Source organism: Pristiophorus japonicus, chromosome 18 (assembly GCF_044704955.1).
Source record: "Pristiophorus japonicus isolate sPriJap1 chromosome 18, sPriJap1.hap1, whole genome shotgun sequence".
In the NCBI taxonomy this organism is placed as follows: Eukaryota; Metazoa; Chordata; class Chondrichthyes; family Pristiophoridae; genus Pristiophorus; species Pristiophorus japonicus.
In genome coordinates, this window is record NC_091994.1 from 27119145 (window position 1) to 27145870 (window position 26726).

General features: G+C 43.9%; 1 protein-coding gene across 1 annotated transcript in view; it reads right to left on the reverse strand.

The window, feature by feature from the left end:
• The window catches only part of unc13a (unc-13 homolog A (C. elegans)), a 471750-nt gene that overhangs the window by 229148 nt on the left and 215876 nt on the right, over nt 1–26726 (reverse strand). The window contains exons 10-11 of the mRNA XM_070859800.1: nt 9830–10273; nt 2781–2874 (exon numbers count right to left, since the gene is read on the reverse strand). Of these exons, the coding sequence (XP_070715901.1) occupies nt 2781–2874; nt 9830–10273 (538 nt within the window). The remainder of the gene's footprint in view (nt 1–2780; nt 2875–9829; nt 10274–26726) is intronic.

The following is a 26726-nucleotide window of genomic DNA, read 5'->3' on the forward strand; positions in this document are numbered from 1 at the left end:
GGTTGCCAATTCTGAAATTGAGAAAAAAATGCTGGTTCAAAGAAGTACGTGTTGGTAAGCGTGATAATGACTATATGGTTGGGGTCAGGCTCAACAGGGATGCCATGATGCACAGTCATGCTCAAGCACTTCTTGAAGTTGGCTTTTCCCCCCCCGCAGTTCATGATTTCTGATTGTGTCCAGCATATGCTATATATACTATACTATAAGCTACCATTAGAAAACTCATTTTAATCATGAAATAGCAAAGAGAAATTATACAAATTTAACCCAGTGACAGTCAAAAGCATCTGTATGGGGTGATTATAAAATGTATTACTGGCTTCCGATGCATGTACCTGCCGTGACCGAATCACACTTGTGCACAAAGGACACACCATTTTTAATATTTACCCATGTAAAGTAAATTACAAGGTGATATTTTAATGAAATAGGGTATGGCATCTGGAAGCATTAGAAATTAAATTTCCTAACTTTACATGTTTCTGCTCAAACAACCCTACAAATCTCAAGAGGAAAAGAAAATATGAGGTGGAAAAAACAAAGGGCAACATATCAGCTAGGGAAAACAAATCTTTCTACTTCTAATGATTTTTTTTGGTTGTTTTTCAACTTGCAGTTTCTGGCTTTAGCTCCCTCTGTCTCTGCATCAGCTATAAGGAGTCTGAATCGTGTCAGCTTTATCAATCACCATTTACTCTATTTGACCATTATACTCAATTTTATTTGTTTAGAAGTGCTTTTCAGTTATTGGGTTTACAGATTGGCTTTTTGATCAGTGTCCTTTGTGTTTGACATAGTGCCCAACAAAATAATCAGTAATTCAGTAAGACAAATGAAGGGTATTGATGTGTTCGGGAAATAAACATGACACGAAGGGAAAATTTTAATTCCCGAGCAGGAAGCCAGCTGGGCGGGAGCAGCAACGGGAGGCATAACCCATTTTATGGCCGAGCTTCGTTTACATATTGCTGGCCAGTTGCCTGGCAGAAAGAGGCAAGTGGCTGGCACTGACACATTGGGCACCTTACCACAACCTATGGGCACGTTTGTATATTTGACAGGTCAAACTTGCACAAGAAAATACTCTTCTTCACTCAGTAACAAGAAAAACAAATTGAGAAGCATCTTTATTGATATTTTCCAATTCCACTAAGAGGGACTCCTAAAACGCTGGCCGATCTTCTGGTTTTAAAGTTATTAAAATATTTAGGCAGGCCCCACCCTGGGGAGTCCCATCAAAATGGAGGCAGTGTTATGCTGCAGCAATCCTTGGAAGCCTGCCTCAGCACAGGGACACAGGAAACCTCCCTGCTTCCTGAGAAACTGGTCATTTTAAAAATAATTGTTCTGCTTCTCTTTTGAGCCTATGCACGCCATCACTTTGACCCTGATTGCACAGGCCCAGTATCTGGACAAAAATTCAGGATTCCTCTCTACCGCCATTGGAACTAAATGGGGACTAACAAATATCTTTTGAATCCAGCATTCTGATGACCTAAATCATTCGCGTTTGGTTTTCACAGACGAGCTGGAAAATCGGAAACAGGTCTTGGAGTTAATACAGCATGGAGGGGATGCAGCAAGTGTATCAAAGAACAATTCTCCACTCTTGTTCATCCCAGAACCACTGAAAAGTCAGCAGGGACAGGCACAGAATTGTTTCAGTTTCAGTTCTCAGTTTCAGAATTGTAGTTGTACAAACCAACTAAATCTCATTTGTAAATTTTCTTTTGATTTAGTATTTTCTGGTTCTATTTCTTGCTAACATCGAGCTTAAAATAGGCACCCACTGTAATATTTGCAATGATTATTCGGATAGCAAAATTTATGACGTGTTCATATCGTACGCGAGTTAACACCATTCCTCATTAAAACCAGCAAGAGGTCTTATCCAATCATTTCTTTTCACCTGGCACTATATTAGGGTAATTTGAGAGAATATGAACCTCTCATTTTTCAAGTGATTATCTGCAATTTTCTCTGGAATACAGATTATGTATACCCTATGACCAAAATGTTAGGCTGGGAATGTGTTTCCATACCTCCAACAATGCCTTTCTAAATCAGGCAGCGAAAGGCATTCAAAATATTTTTACCTAAAATATTCCCTCCCCATCAGAAAGTACTCGGGTTCTGCTATGTTTTCCCCAAAGTGACAAATCTGGAACGCACTGCCTGAAAGGGCGGTGGAGACAGATTCAATCATGGCTTTCAAATGGGAATTGAATAAGTACCTGAAGGAAAAAAAATTGCAGAGCTACGGAAAAAGGACTAGCTGAAGTGCTCCAGCAGAGAGTTGGCATGGGCTCAACAGGCCGAATGGCCTCCTCCTGTGCTGTAACTATTCTATGATTCTATATGGAATATCAAGAGCTGAGTGAGGAGGGCACAAGCCAATTTCCTAGTAGTCCAAAGTTCTGCCTTACCTCAAGCTATTAGTGAATCAGCAAACACTGAAAAGATTTACTGCGCACTATTCACAAGACAAACAGTCTTAGAAAAATTGCCAACCTGCTAGTGTTCAATTTAGTTTTGCTTCAAGTAACCAATTTGTTTTTCCATTTGTTGGTTTGTTGTCCATGTTAAATTAATTTACACATTTGCTATTGTTAGATTAGTGTTATTTTTAAAAATTCATTCTACAATGCTTATAAAATGTCCCACCACCATGCAAAATATATGTTCGATCGACTGCAGTTAATATCCGCAGTGAAGTTAATGTTTCCAATTTTGACAAAGAAAACCAAGGTTTGTCTCTGAATAAAAGTCAGGCTTACCTCTTGAATCTGCATACGAACTTTATTAAAAGCTCTAATCCAATTGGCTTTGGCCCTAGACATATTAGAATGGCCTTCCTCCTCACTTCTGTAACTGAAGAGGTAAAAATAGTATGATAAATACAATTAAAATAACTCTTTCAGTCTGAAATGTCTCACTTCAATTTTCCCTGTAAATTCTACTAAGCAAAGAAACAGGTTGATTGTTATATTTCATTTTTTGCAGGAGACATCTCTAGACCTTTTGCTCTGTAATTTTTTTCTACCCACTCCAATTTTCTCCTTTCTTCTTCAAGGTGCAGAGTTTTGCTAGGGCATCATTCAACAGGCAGCAACTCAGAATTCACTCAAATGGCAATTCACCAGGTGTGAGCCTACATAGTAAGTGTGGAGTGTTCAATTGTGGATCCCTAGCTTGTTCCCACCCGATCTCCATACCCACATTCTTTCCAGCAACAGGAACCCTGGTTAATTTCCTGTTCCCAAACCCAGAGGCACCCTAACTGCTGCCCAGCTATGATTAGCTATCATTTCAGATACCAGATACGACCTTCGGGGTTGTATTGCTTAGAGCAACACAATAGTAGCCATTGGTCCTATGTAGGACATTATGCAGTGTAGCAACTCCTGAAATCTGTTGAACGTTTCAAGAATTTACTCATACAGATTACTGCAAACCTTTAAAGCAGTATTGTTATTAACATATCTTTCTGCCCATTTTGTTTCGATTCTTTAATACAAATCTTGTCAGGCTTGAAAGAAAATAGTAACTGCCTGCACTAGCAAGTAATGCCAATACATTTTCATGAAAAAAATTCCCTTTTATCTTCACTTAAGTTAATAATTAATTGATACACTTTTTGTTTTGTCTGAGCCTCTCTGATGATGATCCAACCGTAGTAACAAGTTGCATTTGTGTACCCTTTAATGTGATAAAACATCCCAAGGTACTTGACATAGGAGAGACAGACTAAGCTGTTGAGGAATTAAGACAGATTGGCTGAAGACACAAGTCAAAAAGCTAAGTTTTGAGCATGCTTTTTGTTGTGTATCTGTAAAGCATGCACTCCCATGTTCTGCCACCAGGGAGCTCATCCCCTGAAGTCCCAAGGGATCCCAGCATCCCTTGGGAGCACTGTATATAAGCCGGCTCCTAAGGCCTGTTCCTCACTCTGGAGTGTCTTATTAAAGACTGAGGTCACTGTTACTTTAACCACCCTGTGTGCAGTCTCATCTGTGTTAGGAACACAATAACTGGCGAAGAGAATACGAATCCAACGCAAAGATGTAGCAAACTGTGGGAATCCTGGAGAAGTTCTCGGAGGGTGAGGACTGGGAAGCCTATGTCGAATGGCTAGACCAGTACTTTGTAGCTAACGAGCTGGATGGAGAAGGAAACGCTGCAAAAAGGAGAGTCGTCCTCCTCACAATCTGCGGGGCACCGATCTACAGCCTCATGAAGAATCTTCTGGTTCCGGTGAAACCCACAGATAAGTCGTATGAGGAGCTGTGTACACTGGTTGGGGAGCATCTTAACCTGAGGGAGACCGTGCTGATGGCGAGGTATCGGTTCTACACGTGCCAGCGATCTGAAGGTCAGGAAGTGGCGAGCTACATCGCCGAGCTAAGGCGACTTGCAGGACAATGTGAGCTTGATGGCTACATGGAGCAAATGCTCAGAGACTTTTTTGTACTGTGCATTGGCCACGAGACCATCCTACGAAAACTTTTGACTGTAGAGACACCGACCCTCAGTAAGGCCATTGCGATAGCACAGGCGTTTATGTCCACCAGTGATAACACCAAACAAATCTCTCAGCACACAAGTGCTAGCAATGTTCATAAATTAACTGGAACTGTGCTTGCGAGCAGAAATGTACAGGGCAGAACCCACGAGTCCGCAACTGCCAGCAGGCCTCAGGTGACCCAGATGACTCAGGCAATTCACACCTTGTTGGCATTGTGGAGGCTTCCATTCAGCCTATTCATGCTGCTTCAAAGGGTATGTTTGCAAGAGCTGTGGAACAATGGGGCACCTCTAACGAGCTTGCAAACGAGCTGCAAGCTCTGCAAAACCTGATAACCACCACATGGCAGAGGAAGATCGGTCCATGGTGGATCAAAGCAATTTCGAGCCTCAGAGAGAGGAAGCAGATGCTGAAGTACACGGGGTGCACACATTTTTGCCGAAATATCCACCTATAATGCTAAATGTAAAATTGAATGGCTTACCCGTAGCCATGGAACTGGACACTGGCGCGAGCCAATCCATCATGAGTAAAAAGATGTTTGAGAGACTGTGGTGCAACAAGGCATTCAGACCAGCCCTGAGCCCCATCCACACGAAACTGAGAACGTACACCAAAGAGCTTATCACCGTCCTGGGCAGCGCCATGGTCAAGGTCACCTAAGAGGGCACGGTGCACGAACTGCCACTCTGGATTGTCCCGGGCGATGGCCCCACACTGCTTGGAAAGAGCTGACTGGGCAAAATCTGCTGGAACTGGGATGACATCCGAGTGCTATCACATGTCAATGAGGCCTCATGTACCCAGGTTCTTAACAAATTTCCTTCCCTTTTTGAGCCAGGCATTGGAAACTTTTCCGGGGCGAAGGTGCGGATCCACTTGGTCCCAGAGGCACGACCCATTCACCACAAGGAGCAAGCGGTATCTCACATGATGAGGGAGAGAGTGGAAATCGAGCTGGACAGGTTGCAATGCGAGGGCATCATCTCCCCAGTGGAATTCAGCAAGTGGGCCAGCCCGATTGTTCCAGTACTCAAAAGTGATGGCACGGTCAGGATTTGCGGCAATTATAAAGTAACTATTAATCGTTTCTCGCTACAGGACCAATACCCGCTACCAAAGGCAGACGACCTATTTGCAACGCTGGCAGGAGGCAAGACGTTCACCAAGCTCGACCTGACTTCGGCCTATATGACGCAGGAGCTGGAAGAGTCTTCGAAGGGCCTCACCTGCATCAACACGCACAAGGGACTGTTCATCTACAACAGATGCCCGTTTGGAATTCGGTCGGCTGCAGCGATCTTCCAGAGAAACATGGAGAGCCTACTCAAGTCGGTACCACACACGGTGGTCTTTCAGGACAACATATTGGTCACGGGTCGGGACACCGCCGAGCACCTACAAAACCTGGAGGTGGTCCTCCAGTGATTGGATCGCGTAGGGCTGCGGCTGAAGATGTCAAAATGCGTCTTCATGGCAACAGAAGTGGAATTTTTGGGGATAAAGATCGCGACGGACGGCAGTCAGCCCATAGACGCCAAGACAGGGGCAATCAGGAACGCGCCCAGGTCACAGAACGTCACGGAGCCGCGGTCGTTCCTGGGACTCCTCAACTATTTTGGTAACTTCCTACCGGGGTTAAGCACCCTTTTAAAGCCCCTACATGTGTTATTGCGTAAAGGTGAGAAATGGGTATGTGGAAAAAACCAAGTAATTGCTTTTGAGAAAGCCAGAAACATTTTATGCTCCAACAAGCTGCTTGTATTGTATAATCCGTGTAAAAGACTTGTGCTAGCATGTGACGCGTCGTCATACGGAATCGGGCGTGCATTACAACAAGCTAACGTTGCAGGGAAGTTGCAACCTGTCGCCTCTGCTTCCAGAAGCTTGTCTAAGGCTGAGGGGGCCTACAGCATGATTGAGAAAGAGGCATTAGCGTGTGTGTTCGGGGTAAAGAAAATGCATCAGTACCTGTTTGGCCTCAAACTTGAGCTGGAAACCGATCACAAGCCCCTCACATCCCTGTTCGCTGAAAACAAAGAGATACATGCTAATGTCTCAGCCCACATACAAAGGTGGGCACTCGCGCTATCAGCGTATAACTATACCATCCTCCACAGGCCAGGCACCGAGAACTGTGCGGATGCTCTCAGTCGGCTACCATTGCACACTACGGGGGTGGAAATGGCGCAGCCTGCAAACTTGTTGATGGTGGCGCAGCCCGCAGACTTGTTGATGGTCATGGAAGCATTTGAAAATGATAAATCACCTGTCACAGCCCGCCAGATTAGGACTTGCACCAGCTAAGATCCTCTGCTGTCCCTAGTAAAAATCTGTGTACTGCACAGGAGCTGGGCCAGCATCCCTGTTGAAATGCAAGAACCAAGCAAGCCGTTCCAGCGGCAAAAGGACGAGCTATCCATTCAGGCACACTGCCGGTTGTGGGGTAACCGTGTAGTGCTACCAAAAAAGGGCAGGGAGACGTTCATCTCGGATGTCCACAGCACACACCCGGGTATAGTAATGATGAAAGCGATAGCCAGATCCCATGTGTGGTGGCCCGGTATCGACTCTGACTTAAGAGTCCTGTGTACGGCAATGCAGCGTATGTGCTCAGTTGAGCAACGCGCCCAGAGAGGCACCACTAAGTTTGTGGTCCTGGCCCTCCAGACCATGGTCGAGGATCCATGTCGACTATGCGGGCTCGTTTCTCGGTAAAATGTTCCTGGTGGTGGAGGATGCTTTTTCAAAATGGATTGAATGTGAAATAATGTCGGGAAGTACCGCCACCGCCACCATTGAAAGCCTGAGGTCCATGTTTGCCACTCACGGCCTGCCTGACATATTGGTCAGTGACAACGGGTGATGTTTCACCAGTGCCGAATTTAAACAATTCATGACCCGCAATGGGATCAAACATGTCACCTTGGCCCCGTTTAAACCAGTCTCCAATGGGCAGGCAGAGCGGGCAGTACAAACCATCAAACAGAGCCTTAAACGAGTCACAGAAGGCTCATTCCAAACCTGCCTGTCCCGAGTACTGCTCAGCTACTGCACAAGACCCCACTCGCTCACAGGGGTGCCCCAGCTGAGCTACTCATGAAAAGGACACTTAAAACCAGACTCTCGCTGGTTCACCCCAACCTGCATGATCAGGTAGAGAGCAGGCGGCAGCAACAAAATGTAAACGATGGTCGCCCCACTGTGTCATGGGAAATTGATCTGAATGACCCTGTGAACGTGCTAAACTATGGACATGGTCCCAAGTGGATCGCGGGCACGGTGATAGCTAAAGAAGGGAATAGGGTGTTTGTAGTCAAACTAGACAATGGACAAATTTGCAGAAAGTACCTGGACCAAACGAGGCTGTGGTTCGCAGACTGCCCTGAACAACCCACAGCAGACACCACCTTTTTCGAGCCCACAACACACCCAAAGGATCAACGACACCACGCCGGACCAGGAAATCGAATCCATCATGCCCAACAGCCCAGCAAGGCCAGGCTCACCTAGCAGCCCTGCAGGGCCAACAACACGCCAGCCTAGCAAGGGCACAGCCAACACACCAGAACAGACATTTGTACCGAGGCAGTCCACCAAAGAAAGAAAGACTCCCGACCGCCTCACCTTGTAAATAATTTTCACTTTGACGTTGGGGGCCAGGGGAGGAGGGCGGCGGGGGAGTGATGTTGTGTATCTGTAAAGCATGCACTTCCATGTTCCGCCACCAGGGAGTGCATCCCTGAAGTCCCAAGGGATCCCAGCATCCCTTGGGTGCACTGTATATAAGCCGGCCCCCAAGGCCTGTTCCTCACTCTGGAGTGTCTTATTAAAGACTGAGGTCACTGTTACTTTAACCTCCCTGTGTGCAGCCTCATCTGTGTTAGGAACACAATACTTTTACAGCGCATTTGCACTCTTCAGTTTAAAGTTGGTTTGTAGTCAAAAATCAGACCAATAATAAACTTAAGTATAAGTCAGGTGTGAAAACAAAGTGACCTCCAGGGAGTTTCCCTCTGTTTCAATCCAGTCATTCAGGTTGCATTTACATTGTACCGTGACTGCACCTTTAAAGATAGGGAAAAAATACCAAACTGAAGAAAGTGGGAGTTACAAAGGATGGGTCAAGGAGGGCTGAAAATTCTGCCACCAGGTGAGAAACACCAAAGAGAGAGAACTTGATTAAAGGATTATAACCCAGGGATGTGATGCAAGACTTGAAACTGCCGAATTAGAATGGGACAAGTGCACATCACAATCCTTTCTAGATTTTCCCCTAATTTTAAAAAAAAATCAATCCTGCTTTACTGCAAATTTTCTTCCACCTCTACTGGAATGCAATATCTGAAAATATGGTGGAAGCATATTCAATCGTAGTTTTCAAAAGTGAATTGGACATATACTTGAAAAGGAGAAATTTGCAAGGCTATGGGGAAAGAGCAGGAGACTAGGACTAGGCTCTTTCAAAAAGCCTGCAAAGATTCGATGTGCCGAATGGCCTCCCTTTCTGCAGTATGATTCTATGATTCGTTTTTGGAACAACTAATTTATTTAATTAAGAAACAGGGGGGTGAAACTTCCTGTGCCCCAATTGGGGGTGGTAACCTTCTGGGGCCGGGACATTCTGCGCCCGGCGCAGAAGTCCCGCCCCCATCGTGGAATTGCCCTTACCACCCCGAAAGGAACTAGAGCGCAATGGCAACGCCTCCGCAAACTTCCAGGCAATTTCCTGGGAGGCGGTAGCAACCTCCTCCTCCGGGCGAAAAGTGTCTTGTGGTCTGTTCGCGCCCCCCCGGAGGCACTAACGGGGCTATAAAAAGTGGCAATTTCACCCCCAGGGAATCTTGCTCCAAGTTGCTTTTCTCGCTGTTGTTTCATTAACAAGTTGACTTTCCTTTCTAATTATTGATCCAGTTAATTGCTTCTTAATGTGTCCCATTTCAATGCCTATATTTTACTCTTAATTTACAGTTGGATTAGCAACTTGCTGTTATAATGAGGTTTTGCTGTGCCAAATTATTATAGCAAAAGTTAGCAGACACAAATTATACAAGGGCCATTGTGTTATCACTGAGATACATATATTATTCTTGAAAAGTATCTGGGCAGAATACATTCTACAACCTATATTTTCCATTGTTGCATGATAATTAAACACCTCAAATTACTATAGTACCATTCATGTACTGTCAGCTGTAATGTCACTCATCAAAATTATATGTCATTTCAGAGCTTCACTCTCCAATAATTTACCATCTTTAAAATATATAGCAGCTTCAACAAACATTTTCAAATTCTTACGTTTCTTGTTGTTTCACTTCAACCTGCACAGGAGGTATCTCAGTTTCAGGTGGAATTTTATCTGGAACAGCAACTTCTTCCTTTTCTTTAGGTTTCTCCTCATAAATTTTCTCCTCATCAATTTCCTCCTCATCAATTTCTTCTTCATCAATTTCCTCCTCATCAATTTCCTCCTCATCAATTTCCTCCTCATCAATTTCCTCCTTCTGGAACTCTTCAGGTTCACTACAAATCTCCAGTGGTTCATTATCTTCTTTGTCCCAGTCCAAGGGTTCTTTCTGACAGCTCACTGAGCTGTGGCAGGAGTGGTAAGAATCGCCATCACGTTCCTCATCAATGTCTGAGCCTTGTAGGCTCTCATTATCTGGATCAAACTCCTCACTAAGCTGGGAGCTGCCCTGGCTCAGCTCTGCAGATGAAGCATACCTGCTGCTACCTGTGGGACTGCAAAATAGTGGCAAATATTTAGACTTTCGATTCTAGACAACAAAATAATTTGCTGCAATATCACTGAATGTAATTTTTAAAACATATAATATAAATTCTAATGGAGAATATGTCCTGTACAGATTGACGTGACAATAATAAAATACATCCTAAATATATCGGGGATATAATCAAGCTAGTAGTATGTTAAAAATATATAACTTCCGTTTAAAAAAAAACTTATGTTCTTGGTTCTTGCCTGAATACAATCACTGTTGGTTGCTTGGACAAGAGGGCAGACATGAACGCTTGGACAATCTCTAATGACACTGCTACTCCAGACACTGGCTCTGCTTGGTATTTCACCGACCAGCGCAACTGCTTAAAATTGATAAAAACACAACACAAGTGTGTTCAGGTTTAACGTTGCGACTATAATGCTGGAATGTAATACTGGGAACAGATGGCTGTGAAAAATGCACCACAGCTGGGCTACCAAATCAGGACCATGAAAACATTCTTACAAACTTGCTTTCTCATTTCAAGGTAATTTATTTTGAAAAACTAGTTTTGTAAGCTTATTTTCTCAAGAGTTACATAGGTTGCTTCTCTATCTGCCCAAGTCAAATAGAGTTCTCCAGTCCAGGGAGCAAGCAGTAGACATATTCCTAATGTTAATCTGGAGCGAGTCCTGGAGGCTTTGAGGACCAAGAGGGGAAAAGACTGACTGGCTTTTATATTTTATTCCTTCTAGTAAAGGGAGAGGAGGGCGATTTCCTCGGTTCACTAAATGTATTAACATCCTCTAAAATTCTTCACAATACCTCTGAGTATTTACAACAGTAACAAAATCAAAGCAGGGAACAAGTTGCTTTAATATTGGAGTTACATTATATAAAATGGTGGCATCACCTGCAAAAAATATATGTGTTTGCCTGCTAATTAAAACACTTACTAAAAGAGCACTGTGATAATGGAAGAGTTTTGTAAACTTTTGAGTTTGGGGAGGAGGAACAGGGGAAAATTTCTTATAATGTCAAATACTATTTTATAACAATGGGCTGGATTTTCATGGGGAAAGCGGGTTGGGGGCCGGGGGGGGCCTCCGATGTGGGCGGGAAACCTAGGAGAATGGGTTTCCCGCAGGCACTGCCGACTTTTAATGATGGAGAGGCTGGCTGGCTGCAGCACCGGAACACAAAGAGAAGGGAAAGATCGAGGGGGTGGGGGCTGAATCATAGAATGGTTACGGTACAGAAGGAGGTCATTCGACCCTTCGAGTCTGTGCCGGCTCTCTACAAGAGCACTTCAACTGGTCCCACTCCCCAGCCCTTTCCCCCTAGCCATGCAAATTTTTGAGAAGATCGGGGACATCGTAGGACCTGGGGGGAGAGAGAGAAGATCGGGGAAGTCGTCAAACCCGGGTTTGGGGTGTGGTCGGAGGAAGATCGGGGCCGGCCTAAGGACTATCGATGATGATGGAAGGCAATCAGAGGCCTCGAGGGGTGGTCTACAATCGCGGGGGGTGGGCTACACAGTGACCCTGGATCCATAAGGTAGGTATAATGACACTTAAATCCTGGATGCAGCAGTCCCCCACTTTGCTGTAACTTCTGGATTTTACGAAATGTGTAAAACCCGACCAGCTACAGTTAAAAACAAAGTGTAGGTTAAAGAAGAGGCTTCCAGCCTCATCGTAATATTTAAATTGAGGTTCCGTTTCCTGGGAGCGGGTTGGCTGCCCGCCCATTAAATCTGAAGTGGGCAAATTGGAGGCGGGTTTAGGTCAGGAATCCGATTTTTAACTATTTAACTACCAGCACGCTCCAAACTCACCCATTTTTTTTAGGTTAAAATTCCCTACTATGTGTTTAAGAAGATTTATCCCATGTTACATGTTTGTAAACAAGAATGTTAACTTTTTTTTATAAAGATCTTTTAATATCCCATTACAGATGTTTCACTTAACATATAACTGAACATTATATACACAAACCAGAATAGTATGAATACTAAAAATTCTTCCAGATTAATGATAGAAATGAATAGAAAGAAATGGATTGCTATTTAACAGTATTTTTTTTAAATGAGTCTTACCTTTTGTGGCAATAGTAAACTTGATTTATTAAAAATCTAAATATTTGGATTTAATCTATAAATTAATTACAATATTAAATAGCTTACCTAAGGGATTATAACATGGGTAATTAAAAGAAAACGTGTCGAAGTATGTCAGTGGAGCTTCAAATACTTGTTTAGCTCAGTCACAGGATGAGGTGCGTTAACCACGGATACAAAAAGGTCCTATTTTTGCCCTATCTGCTACCAGTCAATTTACAAAGAAGCACAAATGATGAGAGCCATTTAGAAGTCCAAATCCCAATCACCTGTTCAACCATCTGGAAGATCAGGATCAGGTTCAAGCTGTAACATATGCTTTTTTGATAACACCTCTGAAGCACTATGGGATGTTTTATATGTTAAAGGTGCTTTATAAATGTAAGATGTTACTGAAAGGAGGGGAGTACTGGTTCGGCAGTATAGCACCTCGTTGAACAGATTGAATAAAGATCTAGAATTTCCACATTGAAAAATAGCTCTATTTTTTGTGCCAGTTCTGATTAAGGGACGATTTTTAATGCCAAAACAAGGCCTAAGTTTCTTTTAATTTTGGCGTAGTGCTAAAATACCTTCGTTTTTAAGAATGGAGATATATTTTTTTGCGTTAAAAATAACACCCATTCTGCGCATGCGCAAAAAAAGCAACAAAATCCCCCCCCCCCCCAAAAAAAATCGCCTGTTTTTCATGTACACTTCCTGGTCTGGATTAGCCATTTTTAAAGACCATTGTAACTTGCAGGAGATTTGAGAGTACTTCCACATAGGAGCTGCAAAACGAAAAATGGAGTCTGATTCGGAAAGGAAAATAGCCGGAAGTTTAACCAAGACGCCAATGAGGCCCTGGAAGGTGCTGTGGAGAGAGAAGTGCCAAATTGGCAAGAAGGGTCCAGGTAAACTTAAACAAGCAGCAATAGCTCAAGCCTGGGAATGCATTGCTGAACAGGTCTCCTCAGTTGGGTCCATCAGGAGGACTGGCCATCATTGCCGGAAAAAGTGGCAGGATCTTTGTCAAGTAGTTATAGAGTAAGTAATGCTTTTATTTATGCACTACAATTACTTGAATTGTAAATGTGACTCGGTGTGTATGCCATTACAGCAGAAGGCCCCTCTCAAAGATTTCTGTTGCCATCTTTGCAGAAGGAGTCCAACATCAACCGAGCGGACGAAAACTGGTGGTGGTCCACCAAGAGTGCACCACTAACAGCCTTGGGAAGTAGTATCGCTGGTATTATTGGTGGGTCCCGAAGATCGACCACCCGTGCGGATGCTGGGTCCAGGTTGCAGAGAGAGGGTAAGTCCTGCAAAATCCAGTCTGGGCTGGCACAAGTGGGCTACGCTTCGGTTTATGCGATGTCGTCTCCGTCGGCTACACTTCGGTTTATGCGATGTACTATCATTCGTCACAGTCCTACAAATGAGTCTGCGCCATGTGAGCATACTCATGTCACCCTGTCCCCTCCCCTGCTGCTAACCATTTGCCTGCTCTGTTATATTTTGCAGATGTTGCACAGACATCCAATAATGAAGGACAAGACCCCACCACCATGCCAGAGGCAGAAGTGGATGAGCCCGACGACCTCGGCCATACTGAACAAGTTACACAGAGCAATCAGGAGGAGGACGAGGAGGAGAATGCAGAGCAGGAGACCAACAATATTTTTCATGGGTTTGGGGGGGGGGGGGGGGTGGTGGAGGAGGAGGAGGAGGTTGATCAGACGGTGATATTGCAATTGTTGGAGTTGCAGACCATGGATGTACCAAGCATTTTCAACACATCTACATATGCAAGGGGACATTTGTGGGTTGTCCACCCTCAGGAGGTCGCGGGTCCCAATGGGTTGCAGGAAAGCACACCCAGGGCAGCAGCAGGCTCATCTGTATGGAGGAGGAGGATTAGTGGAACAGTGCTCTCCTGAAATGCAGGCTCCACGGGAGGTGGTAGAGCTCAAGGAATGAGTGAGTAGAGCGTTCAGCTTACAAAATCACTCCGAGGCCGTGGGTGGGATGAAGGAAGAAATAGCAGCACTATCTGCTGACATTAGGGAGGGCACATCGGGAGAAATAGCAGCACTATCTGCTGACATTAGGGAGGGCATTCAGGAGGAATAGCAACACTTTCTGCAGGCATGTCGGAGATAGTCGCTGCAACGCGGGAACACACCCAGGCTATCATTGCCCAGCGGCAATTGACAGTGCCAAGTGATGCCACTCCCCGTCTGAAAGGAGCCGGAGCCATAGAAGGCAAGTGCCGCAGTTATCTGGATCTCGACGGGCAGTGCAGTCCTCCTCCCGCTTCTAGGCTGTATGTCTGCCTTTATGAGCTGGAATATCTCTGCGACTACCTCTTTTCGAAAGCGCAGCCTTCTAACACACTGTGCCTCAATCAGGTGCAGGTATGAGCACCTCTCCCTGTAAACTCATTCAAGGGAAGACCTCCTCCCCATAAGTATGCGACCTATTAATTATGCTGATAATGCTGTCAAATAAGCCTTCTTCGATGAAAAGCCAGAATAGCATAAGCACGCACCACATATGGCAAAGATAGAATAGCCCCCATTCTTTAAGTGTCCTTAAATGTCTTTAAAAACAAATTATAAACTCACAAAAAGCTCAATCTGTAAACGCAGCCTTTGCTCCCAAAATTTAACTCAGCTCCATTTTCGAAGAATGACGCCGTTGACGTTTTACAACTTTGAAAAATTTTTCACACAAAATCCGTATCAACACCCAACCTGCAAAGCGCCATTTATTCGTATCTGGTGCCGATCTATAATGACTTTCTGAAGTCACAGTTGTACCTGTTCTTTTTGGAACAGCCTGGTGTTTGAAAAGGGGAATATTGCTGCTTCGAAATTGCGGAGAGCACACGAGTTAGCTTTAGCGGGCCCACTGTAAACAAACCAGTGATTGGATTTATGTTGAAGAGAACCCAAGATGGCGCCGTTATCACAGATTCCCATACAACTCCACCAGGTAAGGCAAGCTTTTTAAAAACATTATTTAGCACTGTCCTTAAAAATATCCTTATTGGGGAAACTCATCAATGGTTGAGCGCTTATAATCAGGGATGCTTAAAAGGACAGAATTAGAGGAACGCAGATATCTCGGGGAGGGGAGGTCTTGTGAGAGTGGAGGAGATGAGAGAGATAGGGAGGGGCTGAGTCATGGAGGGATTAGTAAACAAGGATGAGAATTTTGAAATCGAGGCGTTGCTTAACCAGGATCCAATGTACTGCAAGCACAGAGGCAATGGGTGAATGGGATTTGGTGCGAGTTAGGATACGGGCAGCCGAGTTTTGGATGACCTCAAGTTTACGTTAGAACTTGGGAGCCCAATCAGGAATGCGTTGGAATAATCCAGTCTAGAGGTAACAAAGGTATGGATGGGGGTTTCAGTAGCGGATGAGCTGAGGCTAATAAAATTAGATCCTTCAGTATTGTCACTCCACTTCCATCAAGTGATTTACAAAAAAACATCTTCCATATTCCAATCTGATGTTTTTAATTAAATACTTGGGAAAGAAAACTGAACAGGGCATTACATGTAGAAGAATTCATAAAAGATTTGCATTCATTTTCAGAAACAGCATCCCAAGATTTAAAAAAGTAAAATATGTCATGCTGGTGCTGCTAATGATGAATTACCTATAGGTGGAATATAGGCAAGCCAACATTTTCAATCTGTAGCAGTGAATATTGTTGTACAAACTAAATAAGACTAACAGATTGATGTACCTTTCCAATTAAGAGGATATGGTAGTGTACTGGCTATGATACAGGATGAACAACCCAGAGGTCATGAATTTAAATCCATAGTATGTTGCGTGGGCCAGTATCAGAAAAAAAGGATCATGAAATTTGACTTAAAAACTCAACTGTTGTCTAGTATCTTTCACGGAATGGAACCTGCCACCCCTATCTGGTCTGGCCTACATGTAACTCCAGCCCACACTTGTAATGCCCCCAGGGCAACTAAAAATAGGCAATAAATCAAGACTTTCCATCCCCCATCCTAACAAATAATGAAGAATAACCACTTTTACTTAGTAACCTCAACAAACATTTTATATTAGAAAAACTCTTTTCTGACCAGTCAAAATAGAAATTAGTTTACATAGACAAATTTAATTAGAGAAATGCTTTTAAATAAAATGATAGCCTGGAAATTACAGTTGCCAATATTGGTGGGCAAACACTTATTTCTCTCTTTATTATTTTAATGGCGACATTAACCCAATTTAAATAAACAGATTAACATCTCTGTGCCTAAGGACATTTTACTATGTTCAAGGCGCTATATAAATGCAATTTGTTGTTAAAACAGCAAACAGAAGAATAATATTTGTCCAGTAATACTAACAAGAGTAATTTCCAGACTTCTATCTTTATTAGGGAAAGATCCTATAGTTCTACTATGGCAAGATCCTACACCTTTCACCATAAAGATGTGGATTGAGCATCCGTTGGACACGTCAGTCTGAGCACTTAACATATCGACTTTGCCTACAAATGGAAAGCCCATATAACATGCCCCAAAGCACCAGCAGCGAGTTCCCATACATAAAACAAAAGCACTGCACCACTGGTCTCCAGCTGTACAGGAACTGTGACCTAACCTGCAAACACTCCTAAAAAGATGGGGTTGCCCCTATATGACCATGCTCGTCCAAGCACTCACCCTGCCATCCTGATGTGTGTGTTATACTATATACACAAAGATAATTATTCCACCAATATGCCCTCCTGTAAATGCCCCATTGAGAATATGTACTTTATCAATATGAAAACTCGTGATTACCTTGACTGTTAATTGAGCATTTTCTTGTTTCAATTTGTAAGTTGTTTGTAATGATTGGTTAACATTTCAAATACCGCTACACTGCGTAATATATCTATACTGGGTATTTTCATAATTTTTAATGAACAAAATAAACATGGAGTGTCTAAGTTCAACTTTTCAGGTTTCATTTCAAAAGGACTGCAATACCATTGACCCATTTTAAGCATAAGCCATGGAAGAACATAAACCAAAAGAGGGTCTTTCATCTAAATGTTATGCTGTGTTTCTGTGTTTTGGGGATATTCTCATTGATAGTAATGGGAGCTCGTACAAGTGGAGCTCCCATTATCAATGAGAACATTACATTGTGATTGGTGGTTTAGGCCCATGTGATCCCAGGTTGCGCCTACGTTCCTGGGATGTGTAAGCCCATGCGCCGGGCTGCGAATGGAGGCCTCGGACTGCAAGTATATGTTTCTCTGGGACCACCATATACTTTTGAGTTTTTTCGGTTGAAAGCATCTGCCTGCAGGAAGCTTTCCAATGCAATTTTTGGGCCAATATTTGTGTGTGTATGTTATTACAGCGATATCATCAGTAAGGAACGTTATGGTCTGTTTATAACCATGCATGTGCAATTTGGTGTTTCTAACATGGAGGATCAGACCCTACACTAGGTGCTGTTAAGCATCATTTTTTATCCATCATTCATTTTTCCTTATCATTCTGTATCTGATAGCAGCCATGGATGATCAGCTTTCATTTATCCTTTTCCCTTCTGGGGAAGCATCTCCCTTCAGTACTTCCCCACAATAAAAGAAAACTCATCATGTGGGACATACCATTCCCTGGCAAAGCTCGTTTGAACTTCTACTTACAAGTCCACAGTAGGATGGATTTCAACCAAAATAAAATAGTTAAAAACTGCCCAACATTGCAAAATGGTGGGATGTTCACTGTAAAGTTGACACCAAAGGTGAGGCAGTGCATTGGAGTGTTGTTGAGGGCTCAGTCTCTAACAATGAAATCTAATATACACAAAGAGGAAAAGTGAGTAAGGCTATACATGACAGAAATATACAAACCAGAAGACAGATAAATAAATGCAGGAAAGGATCAAGCTGGAAAGTGAGAACAGCTGGGAAGAAAGTAACTAACAAACATCTGACAGGCTCCACAGGAGAGGTTGGTACATGAACACAAGTGCAGTAAAATATAATGGATCAGCGGTATCCAAGACCTGTAAACCACTAAGTATAAATGCTACAGTTATTATAAAGAGGGCTTAAACATAAGTAAAGCAGAGAATTCAATTTTTGCTGCATAAACAAACCTCTTGTACATTAGGTAACAAATATTTTGACAAGGATGTTTTGGAAGGTTTCAGATTAATACAAACAAATACACCATATGTTCAGACATTTGGTCAAACAGCATGCAGAACTTACGAATGGACAAATTCCTGCCAAAATAAACTGCAAATCACAAATCTTAAAAAAAACAAGTAATTTCTTGAGGAAAGGGACTAAATACATACATATACTAATGTTCAATTTTATAGCTACAGAGAAAATAAAGAAATCCAGGTAATTATAATAAAATGTTTTGCACCAATAATGACCTACTCCTGTTCCTATGCTCTTCCCTGATTGGTTAAGTGTGTAGTGCTAACGTTTTTCTGTTTTCTAATTTGTTATTTTCTCCTTTCTGATTCGCAAACATATTCTAAAATGACTGTTAAATTCTCCCGAAAGAAATGGAATTCATCTTAAGAGGAAAATTATTTACTACCGTCGGTTTGATAACTACACCTACAGGAATCCTTAATGTCAGAGCCAAAGTATAGATCACAGTCAGTCTCACTCCTTGTTGCCACTACAGTAACACTTCTCAGAAGTCTCGGAACATCACGACTGGTAGGAGACGAAAATTGTGTGCGATCATAGTAATGTAAACTTTTGGGGCTTTAAATTCATCTATTTACTGCCACTCCGCAATGCCATGAAATGGCAGCCGCCACTCATTCACCAATTGGTGGTGGGTCCTGTGGCAGCCACCATTTTCCTCCTTCCCTTTGCAGGTAACTGGCAGTGCCCTGGGGAAAAAATGGTGGCGTGCAACGCCGACTTATCACCACGCCAAACTTCGACCCGAGTGCTGAATTCAGCATTGGGTCCTAAGTACGGCAGGTAAACCTGGCATGCTAGGAGGCTGACAATGGTGATGTCAACACCTCTTAAAAGGGACACACACGTCTTTCAGGCAAGTGTGGAGTTAAGCTTTTGGATTGTTTTTTTTGATTTTATTGAAGTAATGGTTGGCTGTAATAGATAATAGAAGTTTTTTTTTTAAGTGCTGCTCAGATGGTAAAGGAATGCTTCAGGGAAGACAGAAAATGCGGCAAACACTCAGTTCAGGCAACATCCGTGGAGAGAGAAACAGAGTTCACGTCTCAGGTCAGGATGCTGCCTGACCAGCTGAGTATTTCCAGCATTTTATGCTGTCATTTCAGATTTACAGCATCCACTCACAGAGAGAAGAGGAAGACACAGAAGAGAAGGAAACAGAAAGAAAGATGCAACCAAGACAGCTCCTTTCTGGCCGGGATATCCAGGATGGAATTATCTGCCTGCGGTACCAGTGACTACAATCCCAAATCCCCTTTCCACATTTGACTCACACGTTACTTTCCCTGTTACTGACCATCACAGCGTCCTCTTGGCCACAATACTGAAATAAAAGCCACCACAAAGCAATTGAACTTTATACATCTATCCATCCAATATAATATCAAGACATCATATCAACTCATCACCCTTACACATTCTCTTAGTGATTGCCTTGTGAGTGCCTTTGCCTATCTTACTGATGTCACGCACTGCTACCTCAGTCATCATAGGCAATCCCTCAAAATCTTGTTTCACTCTAAAAGTGAGTTCTTAAGTGACTGAACAGTCCAATACGGGAATTACAGTCCCTGTCACAGGTGGGGCAAACAGTCGTTCAAGGAAAGGGTGTGTGGGAAGATTGGTTTGCCGCACGCTCCTTCCGCTGCCTGCGCTTGCTTTCTGCATGCTCTCGGCGACGAGACTCGAGGTGCTCAGCGCCCTCTTGGATGCTCTTCCTCCACTTAGGACCGTCTTTGGCCAGGGACTCCCAGGTGTCGGTGGGGATGTTGCATTTTATCAAGGGGGCTTTGAGGGTGTCCTTGAAACGTTTCCTCTGCCCATCTGGGGCTCGCTTGCCGTGTAGCAGTTCCGAGTAGAGCACTTGCTTTGGGAATCTTGTGTCAGGCATGCGAACAATGTGGCCCGCCCAACGGAGCTGGTCGAGTGTGGTCACTGCTTCGATGCTGGGGATTTTGACCTGATTGAGGACGCTAACGTTGGTGCGTCTGTCCTCCCAGGGGATTTGCAGGATCTTGCGGAGACATCGTTGGTGGTATTTCTCCAGCGATTTGAGATGTCTACTGTATACAGTCCACGTCTCAGCCATACAGGAGGGCGGGTATCACTACAGCCCTGTAGACCATGAGTTTGGTGGCAGATTTGAGGGCCTGATCTTCGAACACTCTCTTCCTCAGGCGGCCGAAGGCTGCGCTGGCGCATTGGAGGCAGTGTTGAAGCTCGTTATCGATGTCTGCCCTTGCTGATAATAGGCTGCCAGGGTATGGAAAGTGGTCCACGTTGCCCAGGGCTACGCCGTGGATCTTGATGACTGGGGGGCAGTGCTGTGTGGCGGGGTCAGGTTGGTGGAGGACCTTTGTCTTACGGATGTTTAGTGTAAGGCCTATGCTTTCATATGCCTCAGTGAAGATGTTGACTATGACTTGGAGTTCAGTCTCTGAATGTGCGCAGATGCCAGCGTCGTCCGCGTACTGTAGCTTGACGGCAGAGATTGGGACAGTCTTGGATCTGACCCGGAGACAACGATGGTTGAACAGGTTTCCACTGATTCTGTTGTTTAGTTCCGCTTCAGTGTGGGGCTTGTTCAGTGGCTGCAGAATGGCTGGTAGAAGGCTGCTGACCTTCAGTGGGGACACTACAAATGGGTTTGCTAGTCGACCTTGGGGAGCTTGTGGCTGGGAGTGTCAAATCAACTGACGACGGTGTTTCTTCATCATCTTCACTCTCTGCTCTCTCTTCTTGGTCAACCACTGGCTGGGCAGGCTGCATTTCTTGGCTGTGTGAAGTGACGAAGGCACAAGGGTAGAGTTATGGTGATGGGTGGGCGGGAAAGCAAGAGGTCCGTGCCAGAAGCAGGATAACATATGAGGATGCCAACACCATTTATCCTTTCAGCCCCACCTCTGGCCAAAGGCTCAGCCATGCCCCCGTCAAGAATGGGCTGCACCGTCTCCTCCAAGGAGGTGAGGTGAGGCTAGGAATGTGAGCTGTGCCTCATGATTTGTGCAGATTGTTGGTAGGAGTGATTGGGGGTGGGGGTTGTGCATTGAGCAGTTTGAGAGACTACTGGTGCAGTTGGTAGGAAACAGCTTTTGAAGATGCATTCACTGACCTTGACCAGTGGTCAGGTCATGAAGCTTCGTTAGGCACTGGAGCCAGGTGATGGGGGCGGCATTGCTGGTAGTGACGACCTTGGTGATGCAGTCTCACATCTGCCTTTCTGGAGGGCCTCCTGGCCCGTGTTGACTCCCTGCACAAAACTGGAGTGCTGCAGGTGAGACCCTGGATGCCCCCTCCCTGGCTTGCTGAGCAGTTTTGCCAATTTTTGAGGTTTGGAAGGGAATAATCACATTTGTGACTTCTTTTTAATGTTACATTTTTTATTGAAAGGCAGTAAGGGCTAAAAACTATATCTTTTTCACTCCATTTTAATTTGTATTAGTTCCGAGTGCATTGCCCCTTTAGTTCATAGTCCTTTTAATTGCCCACAATTCCTTGCGAGCTCCACAGCCTTTCTCCCAGAGACAGTGCTAACGCGACTTCAGGACAGGAACTTCAGCTGGGAGGTCTCCACTAAAGCCAGCAGGAGCGCGTTGCACAGAAGATTAGCGTTGCACCACCAATCTCCAGCCCCGAAGACAAATTTGTTCTCCTTAGCATGGTGGCCATTAACTCCAGTTGCGAACACTAATTTCTAGGGCTAAAATTGTGTTTGCAAAACATGGTAACACAGTCTTTAAGCCACAACATCTTGAAATAACTAATCAATGTCTAGTTACTGTGTGTAATGTATTTGCTGCACGGGTTCTTTGCTTAAGCATTCATAGCAACACATTGCTGTTAAGAACTAGTTGGTTTATTAATGCTGCTCCTTTGACCTGACGTGCAAGGATCATGAGCAGGTCGGGGTCAAAGGAGCAGCATGGAGCATACCACTTCAAGGTGCAACGCGTGCAAGTGCAGGATAGCGACAGCTATGAAGAGGGCGACTTTTTGGACATCACCAAGGTCCAGGTTGCTGATTGGAGCATGGGCAGGTACAGCAGGAGCGGCGAGGTTGGGGCACAGGAGCAGCGAGTGTTCGTGGAGCAACGTGATTGGGGCCCAGGAGAGGCACGAGTTCAGGCCCCAGCAGAGGCAAGGGCCCTGAGGCAGCACGGGCCAGCCCACACTGCAATGTGTGCGCACTAGGTCCGTGCAGCAGAGCTGGTCTCCAGTCGTCTTGGTTAATCCTCGCCACTGGACCAAGACCTCGCTCTGTCAAGCCCGTGTGGTGGCTGGTGTGCAACGGCCAACACACGTTTAAAAAAAAATCCACACACAGGCATCTTCCACCCTTCAACATGTAGTTCGGGACCTGGAATATTAGGTCCTTCATTGAAATACCTGTGAGCTCATTCATTTTTGGCATGGAAGCAAGTCATCCTCAATACAAGGGACCGCCTATGAATGAATTGTGTGAAATTAGTGGGGTGGGGAGGGGGGGGGGGGTGAGCAGATGGTGCTTGTATGGGAAATGGATAAGGGGAACAGACAGAACATTGTACAAAAGTCCCTGTGGTATGAATGCATTAAAAATCTTTGGGATTGACAGGTTCCCAGAGATAGAAAGAATGAGCTGGGTGATAAGGCAACTAGTATTTACTGATGCCAAATGCAATACCAGAGTGCTAATTCAGCAGAATGATGCCATCTGGTCAGCCACTCACTCAATGTAATAAAGTTTATGTAAAGTCTGGGGAACTAAATGGAGTTGCAGCAAGAGCCGAATGCTAGCTGTCATGTACCTGTGATAAGAAAAGGTTCACACCCAGACAGCGAGCTGCAGTGAACCTCCAGAGAGAAAGAGATGCTCACTGGCCATGCTCCCAGGATAAGTTAACTGCTATATCCTGCAAGTAATGTTGCACTATAATAGCATGCTTTCATGCTATTATGATGAATGCTGCATGTTTTGCTGGACATGGAGCTTCTATCACTAAATAAAGATTAAATTAATATTTTTATACATAGAAAGATCTGTATCTAATTTGTGAAGCCTGAAAACAAATTATATTTAAGTCAAGACATGGTGACTAAGTTATATTGAATGAGAGGTGATCTGATTGAAACATGCAAAATTCTGAAGGGAATTGACAGGGTGGATGCCGAGAGGTTCTTTCCCCTGGCTAGAGTGCCTAGAACTAGGGAGCACTGTCTCAGGATAAATGGTAGACCATTTAAGACAGAGATGAGGAGGAATTTCTTCACTCAGAGTTGTGAATCTTTGGAATTCTCTGCCCCAGAGGGCTATGGATGTTGAGTCTCAACATATTCAAGACTGAGATATAGATTTTTGAAGTCTATGGAGAATCAAGGGATATGGAGATCGGGCGGGAAAGTGGAGTTGAGGTCGATGATCAGCCATGATCCTATTGCATGGCGGAGTAGGCTTGAGGGGCCGATGGCCTACTCCTGCTCCTATTTCTTATGTTCTTATATCACACTCATTGTATACTGCTCTGCCTGCAGGAGCACCTAGACAGAAAAACCTGCCGGGGCACCATGTGGCGAGGGATCGAGGGATTCAGCTGAAAATGCATCAGCCACAGCTTCCAATAACTATTCATAGATTTGATTATTTTTTCTTAAATGTTCTGGCACAGCATGTGGAGATATAGAGGCCGAAATTCAGATGCACCAGAAAGCTGGCACAGTGAGTAGATTCATTTTCAGGACTGAATTTTTTTCGAAGTCCTGCAGGAAATGGATCATAATAGGGTCTGGCCTCAGACTCAAAGCCAGGCTGATTGGCTGAAAATGGGTCGGTTGGGCCGTCCGCCGCTGTCAATCAACGTGGTGATGTCACAGCGCATGTGCATCACCACGCTCTCTCCCCTCCGTTAAAGGGGAGAGATGCAATCGTTTTTTTAACTTCCACTGAGCCACCAGGGAGGGTTTTGGCCAGGCCAGGCCAGCCCGGCCGAACCCGGGGTTAGTATTTTGCCAGCCAATCGGCAAGTCGGCCAGCAAAAATTCTTCCACTGCGACCACGGCAGTGCGCCCTCCCCTTTAAGGGCGACCGCGCTGCCAGGCCTCACTCAGTTCGGAGATGGTGCACTGGCAGAAAAACCCGCTGGGGGCACCGTGCAGTGGGAAATCGAGGGATCCAGCTGAAAATGACTGGTATGTATTTTTTTTATTCCTTTAAATTGGCGGTGCAACTGCTTGGGCGGAATGGGATCCAAATAAAGATACTAATTTGACTGCAAATGTTTTGTGGGTCTCTGCTAGTTTTAAATAAAAAATCACTGTTCCCCCTGTGGTGTACAGTTGCAGTTGAAATTCACATCCAGCCTGGTTCCACCTTTTACTTTAGACTTTCGTGTAAGACTGAGCTCATCCAGCAGGTCCTATGATTCCTAAAATCCACTGTTATTTTCAATGAAATTGAGCTGCGCATGCACACACACTGATTTCAGGGGGCAAAGAAGTCCTTGAATCTCTACTACTCAAGACTAAGAGCCTGAGCTGCAGCAAAACTTAAGATTTTATCGGACATGGAAACGATCAGACTGTTGCAGAAATTCTTTGACTGTATATAGAATATCTAGTAAAACATCAACAACTTGTATTTATATAACACCTTTAACATAGTAAAACGTCCCAAGCCACTTCAAAGGAGTATTACAAGACAAAAAAATTTTGACACCGAGCCATATAAGGAGAAATTAGGGTAGGTGACCAAAAGCTTAGTCAAAGAGGAAGGTTTTAAGGAACGTCTTAAAGGTGGAAAGAGGGGTAGAGAGGTGGAGAGGTTTAGGTGGTGAATTCCAGAGCTTAGGGCCTAGGCAACAAAATGGTTGAGCAGTTATAATCAGGTCATATCTCCATTAAGATGGGAGCACTGATTTTTAAAGTTGCTGCTGATGTAACAACTTTATAACATTTGGCGTTTCAGAAAAGAACTGAAGCGGAAATGGTTTCCATCATTTAAAATGGACAGTTAGTCAATGAATTATATCTGAAGCGTAGTCACTATTGTTTTGTAGGATAATATGGCATCCATTTAATGCACAACAAGGTCCCAGAAACAGCCATGAGATGAATTCTCTTGAAAAAAGAAGGCTGAGCGGTAACCTAATAGAGGTCTTTAAAATTATGAAAGGTTTTGATAAGATTGGATACAGAATTAATATTTCCACTTGTGGGGAAGAGCCATTAGGGAATTCAGAAGAAAATTCTTTACCCAAAGAGTGGCGGGAATGTGGAACTTGCTACCACAGGGAGTGGTTGAAGCAAATAGTATAGATGCATTTAAGGGGAGGCTAGACAAGCATAAAAGGGAGAAGAGAATAGAGGATCATGCTGATAGATTTAGATGAGAAAAGACAGGAGGAGGCTCTAGTGGAGCATAAACGCCGAATGGCCTGTTTCTGTGCCGTATATCCTATGTAATTCTATGTAAAAGAATTATATACTGGTACATGTACTTCATTTGGGTAGTCTAGAACACCTTAGCTTAAATTTCTGAAACTTGGCAATGCCTCTTTTCCCATATTTATCTTCTTCTGTCATCCTATGCTTTATTTATAATGTGCAGGTGTATTTTAACCTTATTTGACTGTGGCTTATAACACACATGCCTGACAATAGCACTTGAGGAACTAAATTACTGGTTAGAAGGCTCGAATTATATACTGGTACATGTACTGGTTGATTTGTGTTAGTCAGGTCCAAACCCTAATACTGTAACTGGTTGAAATGGTGATTTACTGCTTGAGTGCTAATGCAGTTGGCCTGTGATTAATCAATGATGTAAATTGTGCCTTAGTAGTAATGTCAAAGCGTATGTTCATCAAAGTAACTATTCCATTATGAACACTAAGTGGGCGCTAACGAGGCTGCAAGCAGGAAAATGGCACCCCTGAGTTTTAAAATGGACACTGACTGCAAGAATGAATCCCAGTGAATCATGCTTTGGAATATTGCATCTAATACTGCTGTATTTAATAGCTGCTATCCACGTCAAATCTAACTTCTTTATTTTTAATTAGAACATTATTGTTACACACTACATCAATAAAAAAAAAAATCAAGATATTATCCACAACAACTTTATTTATATAGCGCCTTTAACGTATTAACAAGCCGTGTTACAAGTCAAAACAGATAAATTTGACAT